This window comes from Schistocerca serialis, chromosome 1 (genome assembly GCF_023864345.2).
Source record: "Schistocerca serialis cubense isolate TAMUIC-IGC-003099 chromosome 1, iqSchSeri2.2, whole genome shotgun sequence".
NCBI lineage: Eukaryota > Metazoa > Arthropoda > Insecta > Orthoptera > Acrididae > Schistocerca > Schistocerca serialis.
The window spans coordinates 1109216840-1109232661 of NC_064638.1; the positions used below are offsets into that span (position 1 = coordinate 1109216840).

At 38.2% G+C, this 15822-nt stretch overlaps 1 protein-coding gene across 1 annotated transcript in view; it reads left to right on the plus strand.

Moving 5' to 3' along the window:
- The window catches only part of LOC126416695 (tectonin beta-propeller repeat-containing protein), a 206377-nt gene that overhangs the window by 33612 nt on the left and 156943 nt on the right, over positions 1–15822 (plus strand). Inside the window, exons 3-7 of the mRNA XM_050084501.1 lie at positions 1139–1291; positions 2156–2248; positions 5590–5770; positions 10653–10873; positions 12539–12945. Of these exons, the coding sequence (XP_049940458.1) occupies positions 1139–1291; positions 2156–2248; positions 5590–5770; positions 10653–10873; positions 12539–12945 (1055 nt within the window). The remainder of the gene's footprint in view (positions 1–1138; positions 1292–2155; positions 2249–5589; positions 5771–10652; positions 10874–12538; positions 12946–15822) is intronic.

Below are 15822 nucleotides of genomic sequence, written 5' to 3' on the forward strand. Positions count from 1 at the left end.
TTTTTCAGGCAGTACTTAATTACTGATAATTGCTTCATCTGCAACAAGTCAGAAGTTATTAATAGTATTGTCTGTCACGTGCTTAACATGGAAAATGAACAGAAAAGGTGCCAACACACTTCCCTGGGGAACACCCCGTGGTTGCTTTTGCATCTGTCATTGACTATCTTAGATGTCCTCACTATCAAGAAGTCCCCACTCTATATGCAAATTTCATTTGATACTCCACATGATTATATTTCCATTAATAAGTGGAGGTGTGGTAGTAAACCAAATGATTTTCAAGAAATACTGCATCTTCCTAACTGCCTTGATCCATTGCTTTCAGTATGACGTGTGAGAAAATTGAGACTTGAGCTTCACATGACAGATTTTTGGAATCCATGCTAAGTTGGCATGGAGGAGTCATCCTGTTTGAGATACTTCATTAAGTTTGAACTCAGAATATGTTGTAAGAATCTGTAAAATATATTGGACAGTTGTTTTGTGGATCACTTCTGTTGCCCTTCTTAAAGATGGCAATGACTTGTGCATTCTACCAAATACTGGACAAAGTTTTCAGTTTGAGGGGTCGGCAGTGTGCAGTTAGCCATAAGTATCTGTTGTGTTTTAACATCTACATTATGAACTTTAGCTCACATGTTATGTAAACTTTTAAGAAGATAGATAAATAGATAGAGAGAGAGAGAGAGAGAGAGAGAGAGAGAGAGAGAGAGAGAGAGTGTGTGTGTGTGTGTGTGTGTGTGTGTGTGTGTGGGCGCGTGCACGCGCACACTATTTTTAAAGTATTTGCCCTTATGCCTTGATAATAATAGGTTTTGTTTTCACGGTTATTGCTGTATCATTCCAATTGAATGAATGCCTTTATAACATTATGCATCATCAGGTAATTGCATCCATGCCCTTCATCAGGACCAATGACCTCAGCAGGTTGGTCCCATAAGACCTTACCACTACCCTTCATCAATTTATCACTTTATTCACACAGTGCTTACCAGTTAGTGAAATGTTAAACAAAAATTGTTGGGGGATGACAAAGACCATAATTGGGGACTTAATAAACATTAGCTTTTTAGAACTAACATCATTTTTATTTTATGTTTCCTGCTTTGTTGCAACAGTTTTATATTGTGCACAGGGCTGGACATATGCAGTTGACTTTCCGGCAAATTTCCATGCGAAGAAACAGTGGAAATCCTGTGTTAGACGTAGAAAATGGGTGAGGTATCGACGATATAGTGCCATGAACTCTTGGTGTGCTGTTGCTCCACTGCATAAAGATCCCACTCAGGTATATGCAAATAGATCTATTCATTTTTAATTGCAGAAAACAGTTATACTAATATTTTTGTTTGTAAAATTCCTAGATAATTCTTACAAAATAACAGTATCATCAGGAAGTTCCCTAACAACTGGCAGAATATCAGTTAATGTTTCATTAGTTACATGTATTATATGGGAAGAAGACTGTGTTACAGAGGGCCATGAAATTATTTTTGATCAAGATAATGTTTTAGAGCCAGTTATTGCCTTAGATTTATGAAAGTATTGTCTTGACATATGTCATATGCAAAAATCTTGAAATTATTGCTTGCATGTGCATTGTTACAGTACAGGGATTACTGAGCTTCTCATAATATTTATTTTTGTTTTGTATTGACACCATATGCCATCTCACAGATGGGAAAATAGTACAGATCCTAACATTGAAAAGTTAGCCAAACACCCCCCGAGTAGTCAACTAACTTCTGAGCACAAGCAACTTTGACAGTTACTAATTGTAGATAATGGCTTATTCAAGATAAAAGTGTAATGCACTGGGATTAGAATTGGCCAAAGAAGTGTTAGTCTTCGTTTCTGCACACCTGTATTTTAATTGCAGTATGTACATAGGAAAATAATGAGAACAACAACGGTTTTGTAATATAGATTATTTATTGTGTCTGCTTTCAAATAATTCCAGAAAGAATTTCTGTTCTCAGTGGCAGCAGACAGACATGTAAAAAGTATTTAAGGAAACAGTAATATTCATGGAATGAATAGAATGTTATTGCCATTATTTATTAAACTACATGCGAACTTTTAAGTCAGTGTACAAGCATACTATAGTTAACGTTAAAAGCTACATTGCTAAATAAAATTTATGTTTCCACAGGAACCATTCATAGATGTTTCAGTTGGAGGTCAAAATGTTCCTGGAGCAGCAGCAGGAAATCTTCTCGTTTGGGCAATCACAGCACATGGACGAGTTAGTATTGTACAACTCTTTGCATTGTTTTATAGATGTGGTACATAGGGCTGTTTCTCTGTGCACATATCTGTTGTATGGTATCCAATTTTCAAATATTTAAGATAAATACTTAGTAATACACAATATTATGTAGGAAAGAAAGGAACATGCATTACACACAAAGTAGACCAAATCTTATTAAGGAACATCTGTGCAACATTAGAAGCAGTTTTAAAATATGTGCAGTAAGAGGTTCCATTTTGAAATTCTATAGGTAGCAGGGGTAAAGTACAGGGGCCAAAAGTCTATTTACAACTTTATATGATGGTCGTATCTGTTCCTGAAAGAACAGTTACCGTAGATGACCATGCAGCTTTGCTAGAATTGAAATGATAATTAAATGGACACCCTAGCTGCATGTAAGCAGGAGATCCCGGGTTTGAGTCCCAGTCGGGGCACATATTTTCAACATGTCTCCAATGAAATACAACGCCTGTTTGCAGCTAGGGTGTCCATTTAATTATCATTTCACACCTATTTACAACTTGTATAGAAACTAGGCAGTGGCTATAGGTGTCAAGAGACTTGAAAGGAATGCAGTGGTTGAGAGGAAGTGAGACAGGGTTGTAGTTTATCCCCAATGTAATTCAGTCTGTACATTGAGCAAGCGGTAAAGGAAACCAAAGAAAAATTTGGAATAGGAATTAATGTCCAGGTAGAAGAAATAAAAACTGAGGTTTGCTGATGACACTGTAATTCTGTCAGAGACAGCAAAGGATGTGGAAGAGCAGTTGAACAGAATGGACAGTGTCTTGAAAGGAGGATACAAGATGAACATCAACAAAAGCAAAACAAAGATAATGGAATGTAATAGAATTAGATCAGGTGATGCTGAGGGAATTAGATTAGGGAACGAGACACTTAAAGTAATGGATGAGTTTTGCTATTTGGGTAGCAAAATAAGTAACAAATAAGTAGAGAGGATATGAAATGTAAGCTGGTAGCTCCTGACAAGAAAAGCATTTCTGAAGAACAGAAATTTGTTAACATTTAATATAGATTTAAGTGTCAGGAAGCCGTTTCTGAAAGTTTTTGTATGGAGTATAGCCATGTATGCAAGTGGAACATGGATGATAAACAGTGTAAACAAGAAGAGAAGAGAAGGTTTTGAAATGTGGTGCTACAGAAGAATACTGAAGTTTGCATCAGTAGTATATAATTAATGAGGAAGTACTGAATATAATTGGGGAGAAAAGACATTTTGTGGCACAATCTGACAAGAAGAAGCGATCAGTTGATAGAATACATTCTGAGACATCAAGGGATCACCAACTTATTATTGGAGGGAAAGGGGGGGGGGGGGGGGAGGGTTAAGAATAATGGAGGGAGACCAAGAGATGAGTACACTAACCAGATTCGGAAGAATGTCTGTTCCAGTAGTTATTCAGAGATGAAGAGGTGTGCGTAGGATAGAATAGCATGAAGAGCTGCATCAAACTAATCTTCAGACTGAAGGCGACAACACCACCAACAACAAGAGGCCAGTATGTCAGCTATTTGTGTGGTGGGCACCTTAAATATTCACCCCATTCCTACCACTGATATTACTGTTTGATAAACGTGACTGACAGATGAGAGCGTAGTAAGAAAAAAGTCCTCCAAAAAGATTATTTTTTTGTTTTTCAGAATACATTCCCAAAAATAAATATAATAAGTAATTTTTCTGTCATGGTCACCAGCGAGTAGCAAAGTAATTTAGAAAATCACTTATTTCTGACATATAACTTCTGTTGGATGCCTTAAATGATTGATTTTCATCTTTGTAGGAAAAGATAGATTGCTGTTTATTGTAAAGAAGACATGTTGAGTTGCATACAGGCACAGTTAAGACACTTACACAAATCTTTGGCCACAGCCTTCATCAGCAAAAGAGGAACAGAGAAACATACACCTTTCACACACACAAACAAGCATACCTCACGCACAAATGACTGCCCACTCTGGCAGCTCAGGGCAGAATGCAACTATTACGTGGGGTGGCAGCAGCAATCTGGAGCTGGAGGGGGGAGAAGGGAAGGGATAGTAGAGTACACATGGAGAGACAGACGAACACTGACTGGCAGAATGTGCAGTCACTACAGTGCTGATAGGCACAGTGTCAGTAAGTTGTTGTGGTGGGGGGGGGGGGGAGGGGGGAGAGGAGGGAAAAGGAGAGGGGTAGGGAAAGATGGGTAGGTGCATTGGCAGAGGGTGGCAAACAAAGAGGCTGGAAGACATGAGTGGGGAGGAGATGATAGCGCAGAGGGGGTGGAAACTGTTGTGTGGAGTGTGTGGGACAGTAAATTACCTTAGGTTGAGGCCAGGATAATTATGGTAGTGGTGAAAGTGTTGTAAGGGTATCTGCATAGTTCAGAAAGGCTGGTGATGGAGGGGAGGATCCAGATGGCTTATCAAGCATGTTAAGCTCAGCTGCATATTGTGCCAAAGGGTGGTCTACTTTGCCTTTGGTCACAGTTTGGTGATGGCTGTTCATCCTGTTGGACAGCTGGTTGGTAATCACACCAATATAAAAATCTGTATAGTGGTTGCAGCAGAGCAGGTAGTGACATGAGCACTTTCACAGGTGGCCCAGCCCCTGATCTGGTAAGTTAAACCTGTGAGAAGATTGAAATAGGAAGTACTGGGTGGGGGGTTGGGCAGGCTGCTACACTACCTGAGCCATCTGGGTCATCCCTACTAGCGAATTTTTCTGAACTACACACACTGTTCAAAATCCACATACACTGTTTAACATTGTGGGCAAATATAGAATATATATGCTACTAACAAGACAAAATGTCTTGTCAGATTGTGCCACAAAAGTCTTTTCTCCCCAATTCATTATATGCTATTCTTTTTTTCTAAATGAGGTGAGACAACTTGGATTAAATTTAAATATGATGTTAGGAAAATTGTCTGAATATGTGCATAAGTTTCATATAATTTTCTAAAGCTGTTTGTGAACATGACTGACAAGTTGCAGGTGTATGTTTTACTAACACAAAGTCATAACACTTATTATAACAGGCTATGACCAGTCACAGACAAGTGATCCACAGTTATATTCATTTTTAATGCGGAGTTAGTGTAAGCTGACATTAATTTCTTATGAAAGTAGTTTATCACTTTAATTTTAGTAGATTTTGCAGAACAGGGAGTCAGGTTCTATAGAAAAGTTTTGGCTCAGTTTTAGGAGATGAAAAGATTGTTTTCTCTGCAGAGACACTCAACAGGTTACAACAGTCTGCTGAAATCATTGAAATGCATTCTGTGCTACAGTGTGGAAGAGTAGCCTATGATGAGCATTGCAGGGCTTGCAGGTCATGTTTCGCACCGGTGTGAGCACTACAGCTCCTGAAGGACAACGATGGACTGCAATACCTGTTCCCCCAGGATGTGAAGTGAACCAGATTAGTGTTGGACCTACCGGCCTTGTATGGGCAGTCCTTTGGAATGGGAGAGCTCTTGTAAGAGCTGGTGTCACTAGAGAGAACACTACAGGTATGTTTTCAGCTTGTGAGGAATGGATTCATTCAGTGTGAAATGAAAATCATTAGAAGTAAGGAAATTACAGTTGATTTACACTGTTACGACCATTGTACTGTTTGTGAATTACAAAAACTACTGTGTGGAATAATTTGAGGAAATAACACACCGAATGATTAGATTAGTTATGTTTCTGATACTAACATTTCCATCTTGAAGTTGAAGTGCAACTTGGCTGTAGTTTTCAATGTGTGATTTTGTATTTTGTTATAAATACTGTGGCTGCTTCATTAGAAGTGGAACTAAAAGTTTAGATGGAAGAAAGAAATGATAGATGAAACTGGGTTCCAGCTGCCAGAAGAAAATGTTTTTCATGCTCACCTTCTTACTGAAGCCACCGAGAAAATAAAAAATATTTAGAAATGTGAATCCAGGATCTGGACACACAAAACAATAAGTATAATTTTAAGTATTATGAAACAGGGAGTGTGAAGCAGGCAAGTGGAGCTCTTGGACACTTCATCGTTTTTTCCTGAACTTTTGTTTCAGTTCATGCTAATGAATGATTTCAGTAATGTTCAATAGATCTTTGGAGTCTGATTTGTTAAGTGTTAGGATAGAGACTGGATTTAATACACCAATTGATAGTGGGATTGTAATGTGACTTTAACAAAAGAAATTAGTTTTACTCATTAGTCATTTTGTATACAATAAAATTTTGGTTTTATAACCATTTTTGAGCAACGTGTGTAACTCATTAAACACTTATGCTTTGGGTTACTGTAATAAATTTCATGAGCAGTGGATGGTTGGCCAGACTTAATTGTTGCATCCATGATATCTGCTTTAGTACAAACACAAGCACACAGCCAAGCTATTTACTAACATGATGGAACACTTTGCTGTGCAGCAACATCTCGTGGCAAACAAGTCAAAGATAAAGTCAAAGTCCAGCAAGGCGATCCTTCAAATATTTTAGTTGGAACAATGTCCACAGCTATGATAAACAACTTAAAAGAGTTTACAAGGTGTACAACTTTGCTTCCACCATTTTTTCCCCAACATTTGAGGCTTTAATGAAACAAATCAGTTACACATGTATCATTCAAAGTATTTTCTGTCACTGGCCAATACTTTCTCCCATCTTTTGAGCATTGTACAAATCTCACGTCGAAAAAATTGTTCATCTTTTGAAGTGATCCATGAATCAATCCAATTTGTGACTCCTTCATGAGATTAGAAGTGTTGGTCAGGCAGGACCTACGACATTGATCTAAATAGGTGATAGTCGGAGGGGGCAATGTCTGGAGACTATGGCGGGTGGGGTAGGACTTCCCATTTTAACGTTTCCAAGTACGTTTTGATCTCTTTTGCAATGTGGGCTGAGCGTTGTCATGCTGCAAAATCGCTTTTATCATGCCTCTCGCTGTATTGCAGCCGTTTGTCTTTTAATTCTCTGCTCAAGCATATTAATTGCTTTTGATAACGAGCACCTGTGATTGTTTCACTTGGTTTTAACACCTCATAGTACAAGTCGCTGAGCTGGTCCCACCAAATGCAGAGCATGATCTTGGAGCCGTGCATATTCGGTTTGGCCATCGACGTGGAAGCATGGCTGGGATATCCCCTTGATTTTTTGCATTTAGGGTTATCATAATGAAACCATTTTTTTGTCCCCAGCCACAATGTGATGCAGAAATCCCTTCCATTTTTGCCTCTGAAGCAACTGTTCACAAACACACAAACGTCGTTCAATGCCCCTTGATTTCAGCTCACACAGGACCCAAGTTCCTTCTTTCTGATCATGCCCTTAGCCTTAAGACATTTTGAAATGGCTTACTGTGTCACGCCCACTAATCATGCCAATTCTTTTTGAATTTTACGTGAGTCTTCACTCAGCAATGTCTCCAATTCTGCATTTTCGAAAACATTCTCTCATCTACCAGTATGCCAGTGTACGACATTAAAATCACTGTTCTTGAAGTGTTAAAACCACTCACAAAATGTTCTTTAACTAATAGCATCCGTACAATATGTACTTGAGAGCATTTGATGAGACTCAGCCGCTGTTTTCTTCATATTGAAACAAAAGAGTAACACCTCCCACAAATGAAGAGAATTAGGCTCGTAAACTGACATTTTCAGTCAAGAACAACTCTATGATGCAGACACAAATTGACTAATGTTTGAATGAGGTTATGTTGACCGAGGTCCAAGCTGACTGCCTGATGTCTGCGATCCGTTTCTTTCGACCTCTACTTACCGTTGTCGTTACCTATCGGCAAACAGCGGAAGCAAAGTTGTACACCTTGCAGTTTTCTGCATTAGCTGCGTTCATATACATTTTATTTTTATTTTAAAGTTTTGAACATGGCTGCAAGATTAGCAACCATTTACAAAGTAAAATTAACAGCAATAGCAGCCCTTGGTCACAAAAAAGGAGTCTTTTGACCCAGGTTTTGGCACTGCTATGAATACCTTCATCAGAAATAAAATTCTCAAATTGGCATGTCATGTATTAAACTAAAAATCAAGCGATAAAGCTTTAGTCACAAAATTTGTAAAACAGAACACATAAAAGGCAAACCACTATGGGCTGCTCACATGCTTTGAGCTACAGTAGCATCAGACTGATATTACCCACCATATCTTCGTAGAGTGTGCAGTCCCACACTGCTGTAGGTGCAGCTATCATTCAACTGTCATTTGATTTTGTATAGATATGTAGCATTCAGGCCATTGCTAGTCAGGTAATGTATCAGTCCGCTCAGTAGTGTAAGAAATTTCATTTGTAGCTTCTCCCTGATGTTAGGGAGAAACTCATATTTCTTCCTGTCTTTGCCTGGAGTGTCCCATGCATTTTGCCACAGTTGTAATATGTAATCCTGTGCTAACTTTTTAGATCTCGCTCCAGTGCTGAGCATCCTTCATACTTCCATTCGATTGTTGCCTTTCTTTAACTAGTAAAAGGCTCCCTACAAAGGCTTATCTACACTCCTTATTTCTGTGCACCTTTATAACTAGAACAAGAAAAGGGAGGAAGAGTGACATTGCTGCATAAAGTACTCTCTGCCACACACCATAGGTGGCTTGCAGAGTGTAGATATAGATGTATGTGTAAATGTAGATACAGGTAAATAGTCACCAGCTAGTACCTTTAATCAGTCCTTTTTCAAAGTCTGGACTTTTCTTTTGTCTCCTGCGATTTGCATCTGATATCTCTCTTACTTCAGGCAGTTAGTTTAATATTCAATCCTAGCTAGCAGAACAAAAGCAAAATTTCTTGTGTGTTCCTTTTGCCTTTTCTGCTGCCAGGCAGAGTTTTATGTAGTTCCTCTTCAATTTTTTTTTTGTGCTAATAATATTGCTCCCTGTTTCTTTGCAGAACTTTGTAATAATTTATTTTTCTGTGTATGAAAAAACTGATCATCTAATAGTAACGATGAAAACAATCAATTTTTGACATTATAATGTAATAGGATACATAAAAAATATACTCACCAAGCAGCGGCAGAACACACACATGGAAGAGGGTTATAATTAGGCCAGGTTTTGGAGCCAGTGGCTCCTTCTTCCAGCAGAAGAGTTGAAAGTGAAGGAGGAGGGATGAAGGAAAAGGGCTGGAGAGATCTAGGAAAAGGGATTGATTTTGGAAAAATCACCCAGAACTGCAGGTCAGGAGAGACATACCATGCATGGAAATCAATACTAGAAAAGATATAGGTGCAAGATGTTGATTAATCTTGGTGATAAATATAAATAAATGAACGTTTTAGCACTTGACGCCAACAAAGACTGACAAGAAGGATTGATGCACTTAGCTTTTCACTCTTATTAAGGTGTACATGATATTCAAGTAGTAATGTCTGTCTTGCATTATCCTATCTTGCACCTTTAAGCTCTCAGGTTTTCAAATCTCATCCGGTGCAATCCGGAACAATCAGTGTTTCCTTCTCATCCCTTCTGGTAAGTCTCCCCTGGCTTTTCCGAAATCTATCCCTTTTCTTAGAACTCTCCAGTCCTTTTCCTTCACTCTCTTCCATCCCCTTCAACCCTTCTGCCAGAAGAAGGAGCCACTGGCTCCAAAAGGTTTCCTCATTATAACCTTCTTTTATATGCATTTTATGCTGCCACTTGGTGAGTAGATTTTTTGTCTGTCAAATGATATTATATGGTCATGTAATTGGTTTCACATTGTTTAATATGTACATTATATTCAAGTATGCTCATAATAGAAAATGATTGTTTGGATACCATTTAAATAGAAATCAACAATCAGAGGTTCTATCTAATATTTCATCTTATCTATTTTACTTGTTACAGTTTCATATAAAAATTAAATCAGAATTTTGTAGTTTGATTTGTGTATCAAGTTGTGAATGACAATGACAGTTTTGTGCAACACTGAGATCTTGCTTTGAAACAGTTATTTGGTTATAAAACATCACTGAAAGAAAAAAAAATGTAAACTCATGGTTAATTACAAATAAGTAACTAAACACTGTTTTAAAAAGTTACTGAATTTTAATACTCATTAACCAGCATGCATTTCAGAACCATTGCTCAATTGTCAGAAGACAATCTTAGTTTCTAATTTAGCAACTTTCATTTTGTGAAAGAAATATTTGTTGCTGTAATACTGATCTCTCCAGTAAGATAGACAGCACAAACATGAAGAAGCCACCAAATTTGTCTCATCAGAAGAGAAGAATCATGCTAAATTATAAATCAAAATTTTCATCCAGTGTTGAACTAAAGTCTCTGAAATCTCTTGTGATTAATGATATTTAAATTTAGTGATAAGCTACAAAGTATTTGTTAGTTTATGGTTTGAACATATACATGAGTGTAATCTTTGTAAATGTAGTTATGTGCAACTTTCTTTAATAAATTGTAGGTGAATTCTGGATTGAAGTGGCTCCACCAGAGGAAGGGAAGCTTTCTCAAGTGTCTGTTGGTACAAGTGCTGTTTGGGCTGTAACAAGAGATCATCGTGTTTGGTTTCGCAAAGGCATTAGAGGAGAAAGCTGTGGTGTGAGTGAAGAGGCAGCAACTGGGACTGGTTGGGTTGAGATGGTTGGCAACATGGCTCTAGTATCTGTTGCACCAAATGACCAGGTAAATTTCGTCATTGTGTGTGATTATTGTGGTTCACATGAGAGAGATTTTTTTCTTTTTTTAATTAACAAAAATTTCTCATTTGCTTGTTTCCTGAAGTTGTGAAATGACATTTAAAATAAAATGGTCACACATTAAAATCTTCAAAGGATGGTTCCTGTGTATAAAAATTCATCGTACATACTGAGTGAAGACTTATTTGCTATCAGCACACATTAAAAATTCATTGTTCAGACAGCATATTGACTATTTTATTGTTATTGAAATTTTTAAATGGCCATAGTTTACGAAGGTCGAACATGGAGAAATATATCAACACATCAATTTCAGCTTTATTTTCCACATGTTTCCCAAGCTTTTCATAAGTATTTGAAAAAAACTATTGTAACCTAAATCCAAAATTTCGTAGCAAAATGAAATATTGTCACATTACTTGAGTCTGGCTTGCAGAAAAGCAAGAGTACAATATGTACCATCAGTGAGAGACATTTTACTAGTGTAAACTATTTTGTATTTCTATATAAACTTTAAAACAACCATGTAATTGTAAAGGAGTTTTGAAATGCAATTCCCTTTCCTAGCTGTAGGAAAAACAAGCTCGCATACGCGCGCCCACACACACACACACACACACACACACACACACACTCTGTCCTCAATCTACTGAGTACAGTGTAGGGACACAAGCATTTTGAAAGCTAGCTTCTACCTTTTGGTGAGTCATCTCCTTTATTCCCAAATAATTCATAATTTTCAACCAGAACTTTCAACCCATGTAATTGTAAAAATGATATGTTTATCACCTCTGCAAGATGCCAAGAGAATTTCTGCCTCTCCTGTTTTTACGATGAATATCCTTCCAGCACTTGTAACTCATCAAATCTAAAATAATAAAAGTATCTAATTTCATATAAAAAGTTCTTGTGTACACCTTACAATCCTTCCCTGAAAATTTATTTAATATCCCAAATTTTCCCTAGCCTCTCTTTTTCATGCCTCTTACAAAAAATCTTAGTAAATGCAGTATACTGCAGTACAAGTAATGTAAAAATTTAAAATAAAAAGGAATAAAATTAATATTTGTACATAGATTTAAACCCATAACTGTCAGATTACCATTCTGTACTCTTTTTGCTGCTCTAACTGCTGTTGCAAGTCTAAGCTAATATAAATAGCTCATGCCTCACCCAGCCTGCACCTGCTGCTTTTTTATTTTTTTTTCCGTCCTAAGTTCTTGTCCATCTGTAACTCCCACTTCTGTCATTTTCATTTCTAGGCAAGTCCTACATATACCTTAAATTAGGACAAAATCGGTAATGATGTGTAAATACGGGCACCTTATCAATCTGAAATCTAAGTAACTTGTGGGGTTTATATTCTTTATATTTTTTTGTCTCTATAGAAAATGACACAGGTCTTCTCTACTAATATTTGTGTGTAATCCATGGCAAAACAAAATTATCACCTTTGGAAAAAGTTTTTATTACAAATGATAAATGATTTAGGACACACACACACACACACACACACACACACACACACACACCTGTGCCACCTACATTGCACTGGCTGGCCACAAAACTAAGAATGGTAATGTATCATGGTCTGGAAAAGCTCACATTATACATTTTAGTTAATTATTTTTTCTTATGTCATTTCTGATAGGTATGGGCGGTAGGAAGTGAAGACAGAACAATTTATTTCCGCACTGGAGTGCTACCATCAGATCCGACTGGACGAAAATGGCGTGCTATACAAGCTCCAATGCAGATGAGTCGAACAAGCAGCAATGCTAGCCTTTGGTCAGGTGCAGGATCAAGCCATCGAAATAGTGTGTGTGGCAGTGTTACTGGAGGAGGAGGTGCCAAACAGCGTGTCCGCAGTTGGACTTCTCTGGCTCAGCGTCACAGCAGTTCTGATACTTGTGGTGTACTGCGGGAATGGGAAGAGACATCCCGTTCTGCACCTACTCCCACATCACTTAGGTTGCAGCAGCAACAACGTAGCTCAAATGGCGCCCCTTCTACAGCAACCACGTCCCAGGATTCTATTAGTGAAGCTAGCAATCTCAGGTGAGAAAGCATGTATAAAACAGACTTCGTTTTTTCTTTATCAGTTTGGTGTATAGCTTTTTTGTGTGTTATATAAAAGTAATTGCATTGTGGTCAATAACAGATCGAATTACCGCATTTGTTTATCTACTTTTAGTAGTGCATTACAGGAATCAGTAAAAAAATCTCATTGCAGTATTTCTGTTATTGTAGTAGTTGCAACTCAAAAGAATTTGTATAACCAGTCACTTTTGTTGTTGATAATGAAAGGAGTGAAAGTAACTATTCACCATATAATTGAGGTTGTGGAAACATTGCTCAACAATGTTCTGCTCTGGGCTGACTGATACAGATCACACACACACACACATTGTCGCAGCTTACCATATAGTCATTTAATTTTCCTACTCACACGGGACAATGTACCTGTGCTTGTGAAAGTGTGTTCTGTGCTAGTTAGCTGTGGAGGTGGAGGGGGACATTGTCCAAAACCTTTAACAATATTTTCATGCCTATTTACCACTCAATTATGCAGTGTATAGTTAACATTACTGCTTCCATTATTGGTATTCTACCCAGGATTAGCTATCATTGCCTTTACATGGAATTTCTGTCTGTTGTGTCCATCTGAAGAGGAAATTTCATCTAACATACCACTTCTTTTTCTCCCAAAATTTTTTCATCCTTTCACTGCATGGCCTTATGTGGATTGAGTCAAAAATGAACTTGGTAGATAAAGTTATTCTGTGGGGATTTTGTGCCAATGGCCTTATCAAAGGCCTCCTGTGAGATCCCCGAAGTTAAGATTGTCGGGCTGATTGACCACCATCAAACTGTGGCCAAAAACAAGGTGGACCACCCAGTGACACAATATGCAGCAGAGCACAACATATGAGATTTCAGTGGCTGCTTCATAACCCGTGCCATCTGGACACTCCCAAGCACCACTAGCTTTCCTTAGTTGCACATATGGGGGCTATTCTTACAGCACATTCTTCACTCCAGTAACCTCCCGGTCCGAAACATAAGGTAACTCACTGCACACCCCCACCCAATAGTGTATTTTTTTGTTTGTTTGTGCATGTGTGTGTGTGTGTGTGTGTGTGTGTGTGTGTGTGTTTCTTCTACAGCTTGAGAAAGAAATTTCATTCTGATAGCTAGAAAAGCAAAACTGTACCTTTTGTTCATGCACCTGTTCTGTCTTTTGGTGAGTCGTGTCATTGTTCCTAAATAATTCGTTATTTCTAACCAGAACTTTACATGCATTATTATAATCACAAGAACCAGTCATAGCGGTACAGTGTGCTCAACCTCTTGTCTAAATCCCTCTCCCCTCCTGAATTATCTGTGTCCTTTAAGTGTCTCAGTATCAGCCCTAAACCTACAGTTGATCATGCTGTTATGGTGAAGGACCTACTTTCCTTCACATGTAATGTCAACTGGAAATATCACTTTGCAACCCAATCCCAAAACCTTTCCAACAGCAGATATGCCATTGAACCCTGCCTTGAACAGTTCTGACCATGATCCCAACTTGATCCACCACCACTATCTCAAAATCATCCCTTACAAGCCATCAAAGAACCAGCACTGTTTCACAACCCATCCTCAGGTCCCTACATCATGACCCTAACCTGTCCTCTGCAGAACTCCAGGTTCTACATTCCGTAAAAGCTGATGACTCCATCATTATCCTCCCAGCTGACAAAGGATCTATCACTATGGTACTTGACTGAAAGAAGTATGTTAGTGAAGGTTAAAGGCACCTATCTGACACCTCTACATACAGTGTTTGCCATCAAGATCCCATCCGTGTGATCAAACTGACCTTCAGTCCCTCCTTAAAACCTCAGACCCCTCACAAGGACTAACACCTCAATCCATAGAACTTCTCACCCCATCCAAACCACACACCCCTCCTCACTGTCCTATAGTTGCTGGCTTCACAGCACCCACAAAATGAATATCTGCCTTAGTTGATCAGTACTAACAACCCACAGTACAGAGACTTCCCTCCTGTATCAAAGATAACAATGATTTAGGAGACAATCTGAGCAGCTGTGTTGTTTGCAGATGATGCTGTCATTTATTGACTAGTAAAGTCATGAGAAGATTAAAACAAATTACAAAATGCAGGTTTTATTTTGCAAATCCAGATTTCAACTAGTGCTTAGCCATTATCAATGCACTTTTTTCTAGTCTCGATACATGTCAGTTCCCTGTTGTTCCTGTTTGGGTGTCAGTCACAGTTCTCTGAATTCAAAGAACTGTGACTCACACCCGAACAACAGGGAACTGACTAGAAAATAGTGCATTGATAATGGCTATGCACTAGCCGAAATCTGGATTTGCAAAATAAAACCTGCAAAAGAAAAAAGACGGCTGATTGCTGTGCTCTGTAATTTGTAAATAATATCACAGTCTCTGAGTGCACCTACTTTCCTAATGGAAGGTAACCTGATGAAATTGCAAAATGATTTAGAAAAGATATCTGTATGGTGCAAAAATTGGCAATTGACTCTAAATAACAAAAAGTGTGAGGTCACCCACCTGAGTGCTAAAAGGAATCCATTAAACTTCAATTACTCAATATATCAGTCAAATATAAAGGCTGTAATCTCAACTAAATACCAAGGAATTACAATTATGGACAACTTAAATTGGAAGGAACACACAGAAAATGTTGTGGGGAAGGCTAACCAAAGACTGCATTTTATTGGCAGGACACTTGGAAAATGTGACAGATCTACTAGAGAGACCACCTACACTACACTTGTCCATCCTCTTTTAGAATACTGCTGTGCGATGTGGGATCTTTACCAGATAGAACTGACGAAGGACATCGAGAAAGTTCAAAGAAGGGCAGCATGTTTTGTATTATTGCGAAATAGGGGAGAG